Below are 16,791 nucleotides of genomic sequence, written 5' to 3' on the forward strand. Positions count from 1 at the left end.
TTTTGCCTGACAGTATAAAAGGACTATCTTATTTTCTTAAATCAAAGAGACCCTAAGTAATTCTTGTGTTCACCTCATGTAGGTTTTTTTTACCTCTTCCTTATCACTGTATTTTTCATTGACAGTATGAAATGTATCAGTATCACTGTATTTTCATTGACAGTATTTGAGAATCTTACACAGATGGTTCACATGTAGAATTCACAAGCTGAGCTAACCACAGATTGATTCAACAGTAACAAAGAGATGGCAAACCATGACTCCCACTTTAACATTTTTTGTCTTTTCTAGGAAACTGTAGTCTTCAACCTCACTTCTACTTCCTGCTGTCCTTCACCACTGATAAGCTTTGGCCCAATGGAATTTAGGGAGTGAGAACGTCAGACATGTGTCTGATAACACTGAAATTAACAGTGTCATACTTATGAAAAAAACAATCCTAATTCTTCAATTTCCATTCTCCAGAACAGGTATGTTAACCTCAGAGAAAGGAATGCAAAGCAGAGAACTGTTTGCTCCTGGAATTTTAGGCTCATTTGGTAGAACTGTGCAGATGCCTTCAAAAAAAAAATCAAACTCTTAAAAAAGCCAATCCCAAATTAAGTATTTTGTTACCCAAAACAAAAATACTCTGAAACAACATTCAGCTATTTCAAGCCACTTTTGTTTGGTACCCAAGTTTATCTTATGCCATCATTCAAAGATATTTCAGATGAGAATTACTCAAAGCCATCAAATTCCCTTCAATATCACTTACTTGCTTCTCTGTCTTGGCAACTTCAAGCCCTACTCCATAGGGCTGACTTCCTTTATAGCGTGGAGGACATGGCAAGCAGTGGAAGCCTGGGTTTGTGTTCACACAGCGATGGACCTGATTCACTTTAAAGCAAACATCTGACACAGCTATACACTGCAGGTAAAGAAAGAAAAAAAGGAAAAACCAATTAGATGGCTGTGTAATTCCCAAATAATGTATTTTTCATGGTGATTTCCTGCTGTTAATGGAAACAAAGCCAATACCTCATCAAGATCCTCACAGAAGGTACCATTGCCAAGGTATCCTGCTGGGCATGCCCCACACGACCAAGACCCATCCGGGTAACTGTTGCATTCTGCTCCAGGAAAGCAAGGATTTGACAAGCACCCATCTGGCAGACACACAAAACTGAAAATTAAGTAAGGAGCATAAAAGGCACATAAAACTTCATTTAACAAACAGCGATTCTCTGATCATTAGCTTAAATCACATTTGATGCAATAGACTCTTATAAAACCTCTAAAGTTAGGGGTTTTAAGTGCATTTAAGACTACTATTGATTTAATAAGAAAAAGTTACAGATTGCTATATCTAGTTGAATACATTACAGCATATTCAATCCCTATTTAAGAAAGGCATACTTGTTCAAGAAAGTTGGTATTGCAAATATATAAAAAATCCCACTAAAAAGCACTCAAAATAGTTCAATCTCCTCTACTGAAACAAAGATATAATTAGCAGATTCCTGCAGTGTCACTTCATAATTACCCATTAAAGAGATAACAGCAATAATAGCTACTAAGACTGAGTAAAGAATGAACACCAACCAATTGGGCAATCCTTCTTATTGCACATATCATGTTGTTTGGTATCTCCCACACACGGCTTTCCTCCATACTGTGGCTCTGGACTGTTACAGAGGCGAGACCTCTCACGAATTCCTCCTCCACAGGTGACAGTGCAGGCAGACCATGGGGACCAAGGACCCCACTGGCCATTCACTAAGATATGTGAAAGAGCAGAAAATCACAGGCAATAAAGTGGGGACATCTGGTGCCAATGACCACAATCATTCATCAGATCCCTGACTAGAGACAGTTCCTCACTATGTATGTAGGAAAATTATGGCAGATGTTTGCACTGAGATAGCAATATTTCAGAAACAAACCAATAAAAAATACCCAAGTGCTTCATAGGCATATTTTGGCCAATAATTCAAAACAGCCTGCCATGCCCACTAGATACACAAAGAGAAAAAAAGGAGGAAAAATTATATGAAAGGAAAGTGAAAGTGTATGGAATGAAAGGTCTCTAAAAAAGGTTTAAAAGTGTAGATGAATAAGAGAATTATAATAACAATTAACTGTGTTGAATGTGTAAAAAATGTATTCACAAATATCAAAGAAACCTGACTATTGAGGGATTCTATGTCTATTCCTAACAAGTACAGAGACAGCTTCCTTTTAGAAAGTGTTTATTTTTGATATGCAGAGACATGTCAGTAAATAGGAAATTTCTCAAACTCTGAGTATTTAAAGCCAAATTATAACTTGGAAGGTTTACAAAACCTCTGACTGCATTGTTGCCTTCGTTTTCAAAACACCCTTATGTGTTATTTCACTCATAAGATAAAATTTTATTTTCCATCATGGAAATTCACTGCCATTTAGATCTGAACAAAGAGAAGGAATTCAGCTGGAATATTATTGTGTTACTTTTGATTCAAGACCACAGACATACCTGGACATGGAACCTTCTCACACTTCTCTGTTTCACGCCCATTTCCCACACAGTTTTTCCCACCCATCTGGGGAATAGGAGAATTGCAGAGACGGATGCGGGTGATATTTCCCACTCCACAGGTAACTGAACAGGAAGACCAGGGAGACCAGTGACTCCAGCCACCATCTTGACGTACTGCCAGAGAAAAGAGCACAACTCCAGCAAACAGCCCACCTGCAGCAGTAATACAAACTCACTTATGAGGTTAGCCTTCTATGAGCCTCTCATCACATCTGATGAATGTCCCATCTCTTTCCCACCATTTCACTTACAAAGCCCAGGTACTGAAGAACAGCTTTCTCAGGAATTTCAGTAACCAACGTGTGACTAACAATTATGGCAGATATTTTACTTAAAAATAAACTTTCCAATGAAACAAACACTTGTTCAAAATGCACATTTGGACATCTAGCAGTCTCAGATGCTATATATTGCCTTAGATACTATATTAGCCTGGATATCAAAGGTAACTTGCAAAAGCATTAACTACACTTCTGGAATATCATCCTTATAAGTGCCTTAAATATAAAAGTAGTTTGATATTTTTCAGAAATCTTCCATGATTACTGTATTCCTAGACACAGTTAAGTTAATGGAATGGCCCAACAATCATTGAATGGCAGATGTAAACAGCCTTGAATATCATGTTTACAAACTAAGTGTTATCTTCAAACTGAGTTCAAACAAAAGACTCTTGTTCATAATGTTAAAGAAAGGATCACTCATCTTTTTTTTTTTTTAACATAGCTAAGCCCAGAATGTAAATACCTATTAAATTGTCAAGAAAGGGAGCAATATTTGAAAGGGGAAAATTGGCAAAGACTCTAATGACAGCTATTTAATTGTGCATATAGGATTTCTCAAGTACATACTGTCCTGACTAAACTTGGTTCTGCTTTGAGATATCAAAAGAAGCTTTTAAAATGGAACAAATTTATCAAATTTATTACTTACTGCGATGGTCACATTTCTTAAAGCTGCACATCCTTGTTTGGATGTGTGGACCTGTGCAAGCACTCCTGGTGACATCACACGACCTTCCCCGCATCTGTGTCCCAGAGCCACAGGTAACTGAGCACTTTGTCCAGTCTGACCACGGTGACCAGCCCTCCTCACTGTCATCAGCTGCAGAGCAAAAGGTAAAAAGAAGTGCTTAGCTCTGAAAGTTGCTCTATTATCCTATTTAGAAGATATTCTGTTCTCTTTTTCCACAGAACATGTACTTTAACATTTAGATCTCTCCTTTCCTAATTTTGCTTTCCCAAGCTGCCACTGATGTCACAGAATTTTGGTGTAATATAATGAGAGGTTAGTTGAAATAAGAATCCTGGATCTTCATGAATTTGTGTGCAGTGTGTTTGCACGAAGCACTGATCTCTGAAGGAAGAACATTTCTCTAGAAAGGACCGAGCCAAAACCTGAGTCCAAACTGCCTTTGGCTTCAGAATATAGGTCAGTGTGACATGTGGCCCCACCTTTGAAAGCCGCATAATGGTGAACATGATGAAGAGCACACTGTAAGTATATGCCCTATGCTCTGAATGGGAAAAAAAAAGTGAAACATGACTGGGGAGAAGCATACTTTTAACATTTTATGCCCAAAGTAGCTAAGCAGGTTATAACCTTAATTCTAAGTAACCAATATAATCAGTGAAGACATACCAAATCCTTCAGAGGGTAACTTCAAGCACTCAAATTATTTTGTAAGATCTTTGTATACATACAAGTTCTATATTTGATCTTACCTGCCTTGGCATCTTACTTGTTTTGAGCTTTCAAGAACACTAGTAGTGATTTTAAATAATGCCGAAGACTATCTATTTTTCTCCTCAGCTAAATACTCACAATGAGAGCAGACTGGACAGCATTCACCTTCAACAAAAACTGGATCAGCACAGGAAACTGCTGGGCAGGTGATTTGATTGCACACAATTTTGGAATCCTAAAGGCAAAGAAATCAATTTACTGATTTATGCTCACGAAGAGGTAAATGAAGGTGGGCATCTGGGGAAGTTTCATGTGGAAATGTTTTGATTTATTCTATCATGGACATGGAGACTCTTTATAAACATCATTACATCCAGCCAAGCTCTAAGTAAATATGATCTGACAAGGACAGCTGAGCTGGAACTCCATTTCTGCAGAGAATATTTCCAAAACCTTACCTGGCAAATGCACTTGGTGCAGCTATCCACAATCCAGCTTTCATTATCTGCAAAGACACGACCATCCTGCCAGCAAACTGGTTGGTTCTTCGTTGTTTTGTTAGGCCCAATCAGTTCCCACATAATTTGGTTCTCTTCAGACTAAAAGATGAATTTAATGAAAACAAACTGTGTATTTCATAAGCACACTGTTTTAAATAGACAAAAATGAGTTACAACCAGACTAAATTCTTCCATCAAAAAAATTATTTTTATGTCCATAAGGAAGATGGTCTTAAGTATTGCAGTCCTGCATAGCAATTCTTCTAGGAATGGTACAAATACAGTAACACAACACTAAGGGAAATCTGTTCTTAGCCATTTTGCTTTACTCTAACACAGCTCATCTTTGGGTGAGAAGATTTTAGTCCTGACACATATGGCATACTAATAAAATTCCTTCAGAAAAATTAGCTGATTCAGAATAAGAAGAGGGGCAGACTTCAGCAAAACATCACCATCATACTACAACCATAAAAATCCCATACATTTACTTGCAGTTTAGGTACCCCATGCAGCCACTTACTGAGGTAACCATAAATGGTGTAAACATGGTAAAAAGACTAACAGTATGCAAGCAAGGTTGGGATTGCTAGCTTTCAATTTCCAAACCTGTAGAAGGATTTCCTCTGTGTATGAGTGTATGTGTGTGTGTGTGCTCTTTTAAACCCAGTGTGTGAAAACCAAGCCTTGATTAAAGTGTTATACTCAGGAACTAGCAAACTAGTCTCAATGAAAAGAAGACATCTTTACATTATCTAGATAAACTAACAGGTGTTCATATGCAATATAGAAATCTCTATTAAATACCCCGGCATAAAATAAGGAAGGAAAGAGCACTGCACAGGAGACCTCCATCAGCTCTCCAGACTCGCAGGTACCTACCACTTTCTGGAGGTTGTCAGCCAAGTTGTTCACCACGATGCGCAGGCCGGTGAGCTCTGTGAACATCGATCCCAGCTCCTCACAGGAGCGGTCACAGAACTCGGCCTTCCCTGGTTTCTCACCCACGTACTCCGTTGTCACAGCGGGGCTCAAGTGAAGGATTTCAGTGCTCTCATTGATGGTGTTCACTTCAGCTGGTGGCAAGAGAATGAAAGAGAAGAGCAGCATATACAAAGCTCTTCCACAGATTACAGATTCCTGCTGAAATCACAGACTGGCACCCATAGGTAGGGTTTAAACACATCTATTTTGGCACAGCTTCTTGCTTATTATACCCATGAATAAAAGAGGGGTTAGATGTCAGCTGGTTCCAATTATAGGCTTTCCCTTTTCAAAATTAAGAGCCAAGCTGCGTCTCACATGGCCTTCACTTTAAAATTGTTGGCACTGCAACACATTCATTTATGAAGAAGGCTAACAAAAGGATGCAGTATCAAAAAAGCAAACCCATTTTATCCACTGAGACATAAAAAGTTTCAGATTTTTTTCATGACCTATCACATTTCCTTAAGGCAGAGAAAAAGGCAGGAGAAAGTTTCCTTGCAGAAAGTCACTGTCCTTGTTCTTCCATAAATTCCAAGGCTGGATCAAATTTGGACCATTATGCAATGTATACCAGACTGGGCTGCTCTGTATTGCACTGTCCAGTGTTAAGCTCAGAGGAGCTGTTATAAAAACAGTTTCATTCTAAAGTGAAATGGAGGTCAAGCTAAGATCAGACAGATTATTTAATTTGTCACTCCAAACACTCCTCCAAAAGGCAGATTGTAATTAAAACAGAATTTTGCATGCATTAGACAGGGAGAACTGGACATGTTCTAATATAATTTTGAAAGACTTCCCTGTCTACAGTAAATTCCTGAAAAATAACATAGCAGAATGCATAGTTTTTTAATTAATAAAAAAGCAAAAAGCACTTAGATAACTAAATAAAACAGTCTGTGTTCTGTTAAGCATTTTAATCTCCATCAGGTAAATAACTTATGGATTCCATGGACACTTTCTCTAAGGACTCCATGAGAAACCCAAAGTTGGTATCAGCTATACAGCAATCCATACTTCTCTGTCTCTTAATAAAGACTTCTTTACCACATTTAGTGGCATTGGAATAGCTCAAGGTTACCAAAGTGGGAAGACAAGCAAAGGATATAGCAATTTAAAAAGAAAAAAACAGCACAGGAACATGTGCCATAAAACATATGTGTCAAAACCCCAATACCATTCAGTGTTGACAAATCACCAAAGGTGGCAAATCTTCAGAAATGTTAAGGACTTGATTTGATGCTTTACCATACAATGTCAAGTGTTATATATAAATATAAAAGGAAAACAGGAGCAAAGTATTCTTCATTTGGAAGGCTAAAAATAAAAGAACAAAGAACCAACACACAATATGACATTAAGTGATTACTTCTCGACCAAACTTAAAATTATTGGCTTGATGTGCATTTAAATTAGCTATGAAACATCTGCCACCAGCCAAGGCCTACAAAAAATTGTTCTCAGTTTTCCAAAGTTGAAGCAATTGTCCAGCTTCACTTACAGTATGGGAGAAAACCACATAGCAGATCAGAACTCTGTGTCATAACAACTTATTTCAGCTGCTTTTTGATTCCCTGGAAAGAATGCAATTTTCCTACCACATTGGAACACTAGATTTCTCAGATCCCCCCACAGCACTTCTCAGATCATTAATTTCATATTTTTCAAGCCAACATGGAGTATGCCTTGACCGGAACATTCTGAGGACATTAATAAAGTTGCAATCTCAGCAGGAAACATAAACCAAAACTATGTTAGAAGAACTAAATCCTCACTTCCTACTGGTACTTGGCAGTGACTGAAAGAAGATGCCTGGGGATCACTGGGAAATCAGTTCTCTGCTGCTGGCTTCCTGCTAATTTCCTAAGGACCAGATGATTAAAATGAGAAACCAGAAGAGTAAAATGTGCATCCTCTCACATATGCAAATATCATTCTATTGATATAACTCAAGAAGGGATTTTATTAATGTTCCTATTTAGGTGTGTTTTTGTCATCTTTCCTATCCAGTGCAGTGTATAAATCCTGCCTAAAGGATCAGTAGTCATCACACTACACACATACTTTCCTACCCTCAACCAAACAGCAATCCCAAGCCACCATTTCACCAGATGTCACATTCCCATATTAGGCTTAAAGATACATTGGGAAAACAGTCCTGCCTCCTTTTGTGTTCTTAGGGCTGAGGGAACTTCATTGGTAACATCAGTCTTGCTGTCATGGGACATTAACACATAAATATGTCATCTTAATGCCTGTACTTCAGCTCAATGAGTCTGCCATCAAAATGGGAAAATATCTTGTGATCAGTAGCATCATTCATGGCTTTTCAACTGTGGTAATTGTCATTAGCAGCATCTCCCAAGTTTCAATACTGGGCCCAGTCTTGTTTAACTTATCCATCAATGACTTGGATGGACCGATGCCTCCTCAGCAAGTTCACAGATGACAAATCCTGGAGTAACCAATACCCCAGAGGGCTGTGCTGTCCTCAAGGACCTCAACAGGCTGGAGAGAGGGGCAGAGAAGAACCATGCTGCCCCTCTCCTCATCCTCAGCTATATCTGAAGTGCTGTGTCCAATTCTAGGCTCAGTACAAGATATGGAGCTCCTGGACTGGGTCCAACCACAGACGACAAAGTAAATTAAGGGACTGGAGCCTCCCTATTATGAGGAAAAACTGAGGGAGCTGGGCCTGTTCAGACTCAAAGAAAGACAATTGAAAGGGGACCTCATCAAGGTGTATAAATATCTAAAGGGGATGGAGCCAGGTTCTGTTCAGTGGTGCCAAGCAATAGGACAAGAGGCAATGGGTAGACCCTGATGCACAGGAAGTTCCACCTGGATACGAGGAAGAACTTCTTCACTGTGTGGGAGACCAAGCACTGGAACAGCTGCCCGAGAGATTGTGGAGATTCCCTCACTGGAGATATTGAAGAATCATCTGGACACAACCCTGTGCCACGTGCTCTTGGATGACCCTCCTTGAGCAGGGAGATTACACTGATGATGCCCTGCAGTCCTTTTCAACCTGACCCATTCCATGAGTGTGTAATTAATCTGGATAGGCAATGTCAGACTCTGACATGCACATAAAAATGCACTCTCAAGTAATTTTGATGGCCTCACTGTGCTATTAGTTCTTTTCTGTTACTGCACAAGAAATTTCCATATTCTATTATTCTCTTGGTGTTGCAAAGTAAAAGGAGAATACTGTGAACTGAATTATTTGCTAAATAATTCCCAGTAAGGATAAAACAAAAACCCCAAATCTGTATCATTAATAGAACTGATAATTTGGCAATTGACAGATGTGATAACAATACACTAAGAAAATATTATCTGTTGGTTATCAGCAGCTTACAGCTGTACAAGAATTCCTCCTAAGGTATGCATTAGCATGAAGTATTCAATTAATCCTTTAGGATCCCATTGGTTTCCTCTTCATTGTAGAGGTATAGTAACATTCCATTTCTACTTGGTGATATTTCAAAACATTTAGTACTCCTTTGAAGTCAAGATCTGCTATCATTTAATTTCTGGGTTTTGCATAAACAAGGAAAACATTGAATTCAATCTGCTTAACTGATTTTCTATATACCACATATTTGAGCAAAGTAACAGAAATAATGGCTTTTCAGGTGGCAGGAGTTTCAAACGAAACTCTGAAGTCCTGTCTTGTGCACCCACAACATTCCTCTGACAGATTGAGCTGGCTCTGATTCTTGACTGAGCTCTTGTCAGCTACAAGCACTGGGAAGTAAAACAGTCAGCACCTCCTATAAACTTGAGTACAAAACCTTAGCACATATTTGACAAATAATCCCAATTCTTTTATGGGGAATCCACTACACACCCACACACAGAGTACTCCCCTCCTGGCAGGGTAAGCATGAACTGGACTAAGAACATGTCAGCCTGTAACATACAAGCCTTCCATCTCTCTTCCTTTGATTCCTTATTTTCCTGAGTCTGTTTTGATTAACAATACTTTGGGAGTCAAACCCAAAGCCTCTTTCAGTTGAAGGTATTGCCAAGGAATTCAGTATCTTTAAAAATGGCAGACTAGTTTGTGGGCCCATTGACAGTCAGCAGCAGAATTCAGAAGCAAAACTACTGTCTGGTGTGCAATGAATTGCAGAAACCTCATATACAAAAATATGTATTTTCCTGTATGTGCTTTTTTCCCTTTCATTTCTACTAGATTATTGCTCAACACTTTTTTTCCCCAGCTTAAAAACAGAGGTTCAGAGTTATAAACCTAAGTAACTGAACTAAAATAATAGGCTAGAGAGTAGAAATTACATCATATAAACATGTAAGTTCCCATTACCACCAAAAAGCAACTTATTCTCCTTTTCATTTCAAAGGGATCTGTTGCCTGGTTTTAGGATAATATTTCACAACTGACATTTCTGATTTTCAGATTCAACTGAACAGTATTAACAAGATAACAAAAGCCTTACTTGACTGGCTTCTCTGGCATCCTTTCTTACGCAGAACGTCCTCTATTGAAGTATCAAAGATTAACTGAATATTTTGCAAGAGACCCTGTAATAACAATTTTTAAAAGCAATTAAAAGCAGTAAGATTAATTTTTGAATAACTAATAACTGATCTGTCTCAATTCCATGCTACTGACTGGATTCAGACATAAGCAAATACATAAAGAACAATCTACAAGGCATTAAACCTGACACACAGGAAAAAAAATGGTTATAGCTTTGTTATATACAATTTCAGTTTTATAAGCTACAAAGATAGGTATGTTCTGAAACATGTATAAATAAAATATATTAATCTGCTACAAGCTAAAATCTCCATTTTCATAGTGAATTTTAGATTCGCCATAGAGTCAAAGCCAAGTTTTCTGCACCATCACACTTCCATCCTTAGCCAGTCATTTCAATGCACCACAGTTCCCTGCCTGCTCAACTGTGCTGGCCCTACTCTGAGACAACACTCTAAAACCAGACAGGTATCTATTTCACTTGGGAAAAAAACCTTCAAAGAAAAAAAAATAAATTAAAAAACAGCTTGTTTCAGTGAGTCATTTAGCAGTACAGCTTCAGAACCAGTTGTATGAGCACTACTGGTGGAGTAACATAGCAGGAATGGAGAGGCTTTGGGCAAGAACTTCTGAAGTCCCTGCCAAAACTGGTCATCCCATGGAGCCAAACTCCAGCATGCCAGGCTCTGGCTGAAAACCAGATGGCACAACATGATGAGAAAGAAAGGGCTTTTTGAAATTTTTGGAGCCATGAGTTCAAGTCTGACTTCAGCTGTGACTGAAAAAAAGCCATCCTTAAAGCAGCTGGGCCAGATCACATCACCAGATTATGAGGCAGAAGGTTGCTTTCATTTGATAGGAAAACCAAAAAAGCTTGTAATTGTTTAATCTCAAATGTTTTCCACAAAAAGAAAAATAAACTCATTTACAGGACTGATCAAAACTTTTTGTTGTATTTCTTTTCTCAAATTTTTCCTCTTTAAAATTTAAATTGAAAAGAAACAGTCAAAATGGTAAAACGGGATGTTCTGTTACAGGATGGACCAACACCACATGCTTCAGCTTCATTAAAAATTCTTTCTTTTCTTCTTCCAAATAGAAAAATAAAAATGTTCTCATTATTTGAATAGATTACTTCAATGTGAAAACAGTTCAAGAAATTTGCAAAAAATTCTACAAATCACCACAAAAACTCAACATCTCTAGAAGTCTTACATCTGGAAGAGAAAAGGGATGGTTGCACAGGAAACCCAAAAATTGGTTTTGCACACTTTTTCTGGATTTAGACTTTGCTTTTTCCTTGCTTTCAGGAACCCCAAAATCACACAACACAGATCCAGCAATTAATAAAAGCACACTGAAGAAAGTCTTCTTGGGAACACCTGTGACCCCATCAAATCCAAGAGGCACTGGGACAACAAAACTGTTCCCATTGCATCTTCCCAAACTACTTGCAGTTACCTTCTTACCACAGCAGAGACCCAAGCTTCTGCAGGTCACCTACCCTGAAATGATTCTCCCGAGTGGACCCTTTTGCCACGTACAGCCTGCTGCTCTCAGCTTTCAGCTGCTCATAGAAAGGCTCCTCCAGGATGAAGCTGTCAATAAGGTCACAGCCAACATAGAGGTTGTAGTTCTCCCCCGTTATCTGCACGGTGAGGTTCTTCCACTGGGAGTCAGCGAGGTCCACGTCTTCCAGGGAAATCACATTCTGGAAGCCATCCACCCAATAGATAAGGTCCAGGGTGTTGGCCCGGCCATTGGAAATGATCTCAAACTGCCTCTCACTGATGCCGGGACCCTCTAAAGCAAGGATAGTGCCTCTAGATTGCCTGTCCTGCCTCAGGGTGGCTGAGAGGATAAAGCCCTCATTCTGCCGTATTAATTTTAGCATCTTTTTGAGTTTCTCGGGCTTACATGGAGGTATATGGTCAAACCGAATGAAACGGTACGCTGGCACAGCGGGGTCTGGGCCCCGGAACACCTTTGCTCCAATTGTCTTTCGGTTTATGTTACTGACTTGAAGTAAATCAAAGGTGGTCTCCTCTTCCTTGTCACCATCTGAAAAAGTTAACAGCGTGTGACAGTGTGTCTGCAAAAAGTCTTACAGGAAACAGCACCATACAATACACTGAGCAACTGCAATTGTATGACAGACATTAAGGAACAGCAGAGTAAACCCAGCACTTTCTGGCCTCCACAAATGGAATTGCTCCTACAAGAAGGCAAGTAAATCATATTTTCTACCTGACATTTTCACTTACATGAAAATTCTCTCCATGTGTACAAACACTTTTCATTATACATTTGCTGTGGTAGCTTCATACATTATGGCTATACATTATGGCTTCATATTTGATAGCACTATATGGTACATACTTTTACATATATATCTATTCTGTAGGCCATGTATATGCCTACACATGGATGCATGCAGCAATTTATTAATTAAATATTTTTTAATATATGATTGGATAAGGAACTTGAGGCAATTTCTATATTTTGATTACGAGATAATGGAAAACCAAATTATGAGAGTCCATGTGCCTATACGATGACCAAAAAAAGAGATTTACTTTTAAAGACTGCAACCAAGAAATCAGATGGAAATTAGGGTCTGGCACTGTGCCAATTTGAATTCTATTTATATTTGGTCTGTAGATGTCTATTTCTCTACTTTTATCTTTTTAAATTATCAGTGATTCTGTTTATGTTACTTTCACCATACATTTCCACCACACAGAAAAGTATAACATTAATTATTTCTGGAATTATATACCTTTTCATAAATAATTTCTAAAGAAAGCAATTTTGAGATATATTGAGAAATCTTCATTTAGCACTGGCAAGGTATGGCTACCAAAAATATCCCAGGCACTTCTAAAAAAATCCTTTATGACTATTTTGCCCACTGTAGTTCAGGTAAGCCAACACTTTATAACTTTTAACTTTGGGAGTTAGTCTGTATCCAGTTAAGAAGTGTCAGAACTTACCCTGAGCATTTGAGGAAACCCACAGGGTTATCAAGACAACAAGGCACAGCAACCCTCTCCTCTTCAGCATAACTCCTATGAATAAAACAAAAAGTAGTATTAGGGAAATTATATTTATCAGCTATAAATAATGCAATTTTCCTCATGAAATGCCATAAACAGCAACTATATATATAAAATAGATTTTTAAAAAATTTTTATTGATTCTTGTAACACTTATTCTGGGTCTATTCTTGATGGTAGAAGTGAAATGTGACATGAGGTTAAGGGAAGAGGAATTATGGCAATGTCCTTAATAAAAAGGAAAGGCATACAGAAAATATACAATATTATTTTCTTAATGAAATTTCAGTAGCTGGCATAGGGACTATATGACACTACAGGAGATACAGCTTATTGCTAGCACATCGTTACTTTGGAGCACAATATTCAGCCAAAAATCCTTGCAGAATAATGGGATCTAAACTGGATGTCAGTTCCAAGTAAGAGGGGTACTTTTCAGTACCTTTTCCAGTGCCAGGATACCAACACTCTTTTCCATATGTATAAAAATATGTACAATCCCCTGTACCCAACCACAGCTGGATAAAGTGACTCTTAACGTGATGCCGGGCTCGCCCTGTAGCACTGTGCAGTTATAAACCACATAATTGCATCTCCATACGCGTCTCAGCTCACAATGAATGGAGCAGAAGCATTCGCCAGAATGCGCAGAAATCCATTTCTCTGGGTACAGCCAAATAACTTCAGCACCGCCAACTCCACACGTTACTGCAACGACTCAGGGATGCCGCCAGCGCTTCCTGTCTACATTTTCTTTGTTCTACACGGAACTCTTACTACCTGGCATCATCTCCAGGGTACCACGGCTACCGGCGGCCGCCAGGATGCCTCTCTCACCTCTCGAACCCAGGGGCTCCCGGCGGGACAGACCCTGCCTGGGGGCGGGCGCGGCGGCGGCAGGGCTGCTGCGGGCAGGTGCCTGCACACACCGCCTGCCCCGCGGCTGCTCCCCGCACCCCGAGCTCCCGCGGCGTGGGCAGCGGGGCGAGTGCCCACGGGGAGCTCCGAGCGGGCTGACAGCCTGCTCCGCCCGCCGAGCGGGCTCCGCGGCGGGTACGGCACCTCCGCGCCCTGCACCTCACCTGGCATCGGGGAGCCGACGGCGGGCTGAGCTCTGCAGGGCGAGGCGGCCGGGAGCGAAGCGGGATGGGACGCTCTGCTGCCGACGCCGCCGCAAGTCCCTACACGGCCCCGCGCCCCGCGCCTTTATGGGCTGCGGGCCGGGCCCCGCTGTCAATCAGCGGCGCCGGGGCGCGCCCCCGGCTCGCCCCTCCGCGGCGGTGACATAAACCCCGCCGCCCCCTCCCCACCTCGCCTACCTGCGGGGCCATCGCCGGCCCGGGCCGGCCCCCGGCGGGCGGTGCAGGGGCGGTGCGGGGGGCGGGCAGGGCGGCAGCGGCCTCCCCCCGGTAGCGGAGGGGCGGGCAGGCGAGCCCGCGGTCGGTGTGGCGGGGGCCGAGCGCGGCAGAGCCCCCGGGAGGCGGCGCCAGGCTCCGCGGCGGGGCAGGAGCGCGGTCCGGACCTGCTGTCGGGGCGATCCGAGCCCGGTTCCTGCGGCCCCTCCAGCCGGCCCGGCTCTCCCGGGGACACTTGTCGCTTGAGAGCTCCGTGCTCCTGCCGCCACCGCGGCAAAATCCGGCCTTCTCCAGGGCTCTGTTATCTCATTTTTATCCTTTTTAGTTTTAAATTGTACAACAGCCCAAAGCCGAGACTTGCCCCGTCTCCCGGTCAGTTGGCAAAGTGCCCTCTGGATATAAGCCAGCGGCTCCTCAAGTGAGCCCAAGCACCTCGGTCCCGCTGTTCTGCGCAAGAAGCACCATCCCCTTGCATTCCATGGAGGGCGATGAGGGCTTACTGAGGCGTGCTCCTTGAGGAAGGAGCCTTGGCTCAGGGCTAGTGAAAGAAACCTCACTCTTAGGCTGATCCTAGACACGTTAGGAGAACTGGGAACTATCTCCACAAGCAAGCACTCCAGTCACAACCATTGAATTTTAAAGGTCAATGTCCTGAGGAGCAGCCAGCACAGCTTCCAGCATCACGCTCCACAGAGAGCAGGCGGATGGATCCCTGTAGTAGGTCGACACTCAGAACCTGCCATGACACGTGGATACATTTCAGAAGTCAAAGGAGAAAACCATGATCCCAGCTGCTGAGTCGTGAACTGGGGTTGCAGAATATCTGTGAAAGAATCCTGCAGCTGGTGTGAAGAGGCATGGATTTGGCTCAGTTGCCCACAGAATCCAAGAAATGTAGTGCTGTCAAATGTATAGGTGGACAAACTTCACAAATCTTAACACACAAAAAACCAAAACTCAAACAAAACATTACCCCCCCCCAAAAAAAAAAAAAAAAAAAAACCACAAAACCCAAAAAAAACCAGAGCCTGGGAAGTCATTAACTTCGCCCATCACAATCTGAAATTCCAATAGAAAAAGGTGTTGATATTTCAGAGCTCAGAAGACTTCAAAAGGCTCAATCTGTCACTACAGCAGAAAATGCCAATGCAAGCAGTGTTCCCTTTCCGTTTGCCATGGAAGCTCCTTCCAAGTTGGCTGGCCTTGGCCTTTCAGGGTAACAGGAGCCAAGGAGCCTTACCCTTTCTCACAGGGTCCAGGGGACTGAGCCAAGATAGTAGGGAGAGGGCTTTTTTGTCTTCCTAAGACATTTGGTTTTCAGTTTTGCAAACCTCAAGAATTTAAAAAAGTAGTTAATGATGTTCACAAAACCTCAAATTCTAGTGGGTTTACTCATTCCCCCTGCTATATTAAGACTTAGTCTTTATATCTATATATGTAGCTGTGTGGTGTGTTTTCCACTAGATTGAACTGTGCTGGGATAACTCTCATCAGGAAACTGCTCTGGGATTACAGCTGGAGAAGAGAATGCAACAAAGTGTTTAAGAGACCAAGAAGAAACTCTGGGATAATTTCATGAATTATTTGTACATCGATATGGAAAGCCTTTTTACAATAGAAATTTTTAAGTCAATAAAATAACAATAAAGAGACCAATTTTATTGTGTCAGCTTCTAACCAGCTGCCTCATAGCAAATCTTTCCTTTCAATCTCTGTGAGTGTTCTAGGAATGAAGGATGGATAGCATATTGTTTTGAGCTGAGTGGTTTATATATAGGATGATGGCCTTTGAGTAGACAGTTTTGATTGTGGTCTTTCCACAACCGTAAAAATGCTTGCTTGCTCACTTTCCCCCGGCCACCTTGGAAGAGGAAAACATCTTCTTTCCAAGATTCCGGGTGGAAAGTCTCAAAGAAACAAATACACACTCTGCTTTGCGCAGTGAGCCAATGTACACATGCAAACATTGGAATAACATTCACATGTGTCAATTTACCTGATTTTTCAGTGTGAAGGGAAAGTGAACAATGGTAATTAGAGAGATTATAAAGCCAGATTTGCTAACATATAGGACCACAACTGAGATAACAGTAGATCTCATAGTGATGGTTTTCTGTATTATTTTACCCTTCACTGCTTC

General features: G+C 41.1%; 1 protein-coding gene across 3 annotated transcripts in view; it reads right to left on the reverse strand.

Annotated features, from left to right (window-relative positions):
• Nucleotides 1–14,772, reverse strand: part of THBS2 (thrombospondin 2) — a 33,159-nt gene extending 18,387 nt beyond the window's left edge. Inside the window, exons 1-12 of one of the 3 annotated variants that reach the window (XM_071431177.1) lie at nucleotides 14,616–14,772; nucleotides 13,234–13,308; nucleotides 11,745–12,301; nucleotides 10,197–10,281; nucleotides 5,629–5,822; nucleotides 4,705–4,845; nucleotides 4,385–4,481; nucleotides 3,494–3,664; nucleotides 2,498–2,674; nucleotides 1,585–1,758; nucleotides 1,021–1,148; nucleotides 758–910 (exon numbers count right to left, since the gene is read on the reverse strand). In XM_071431177.1, coding sequence (XP_071287278.1) covers nucleotides 758–910; nucleotides 1,021–1,148; nucleotides 1,585–1,758; nucleotides 2,498–2,674; nucleotides 3,494–3,664; nucleotides 4,385–4,481; nucleotides 4,705–4,845; nucleotides 5,629–5,822; nucleotides 10,197–10,281; nucleotides 11,745–12,301; nucleotides 13,234–13,303 — 1,947 coding nt within the window. In that variant the 5' untranslated portion in view covers nucleotides 13,304–13,308; nucleotides 14,616–14,772. Of the gene's footprint in view, nucleotides 1–757; nucleotides 911–1,020; nucleotides 1,149–1,584; nucleotides 1,759–2,497; nucleotides 2,675–3,493; nucleotides 3,665–4,384; nucleotides 4,482–4,704; nucleotides 4,846–5,628; nucleotides 5,823–10,196; nucleotides 10,282–11,744; nucleotides 12,302–13,233; nucleotides 13,309–14,378; nucleotides 14,539–14,615 lie in introns of those variants that run through there. The other 2 variants (XM_071431164.1, XM_071431172.1) reach the window with 2 other exon arrangements.
• Nucleotides 14,773–16,791: the final 2,019 nt, after the last annotated feature.

This window comes from Agelaius tricolor, unplaced genomic scaffold, assembly GCF_023055355.1.
Source record: "Agelaius tricolor isolate 1412-34295 unplaced genomic scaffold, bAgeTri1.0.p SCAF_1, whole genome shotgun sequence".
Taxonomy (NCBI): Eukaryota; Metazoa; Chordata; class Aves; order Passeriformes; family Icteridae; genus Agelaius; species Agelaius tricolor.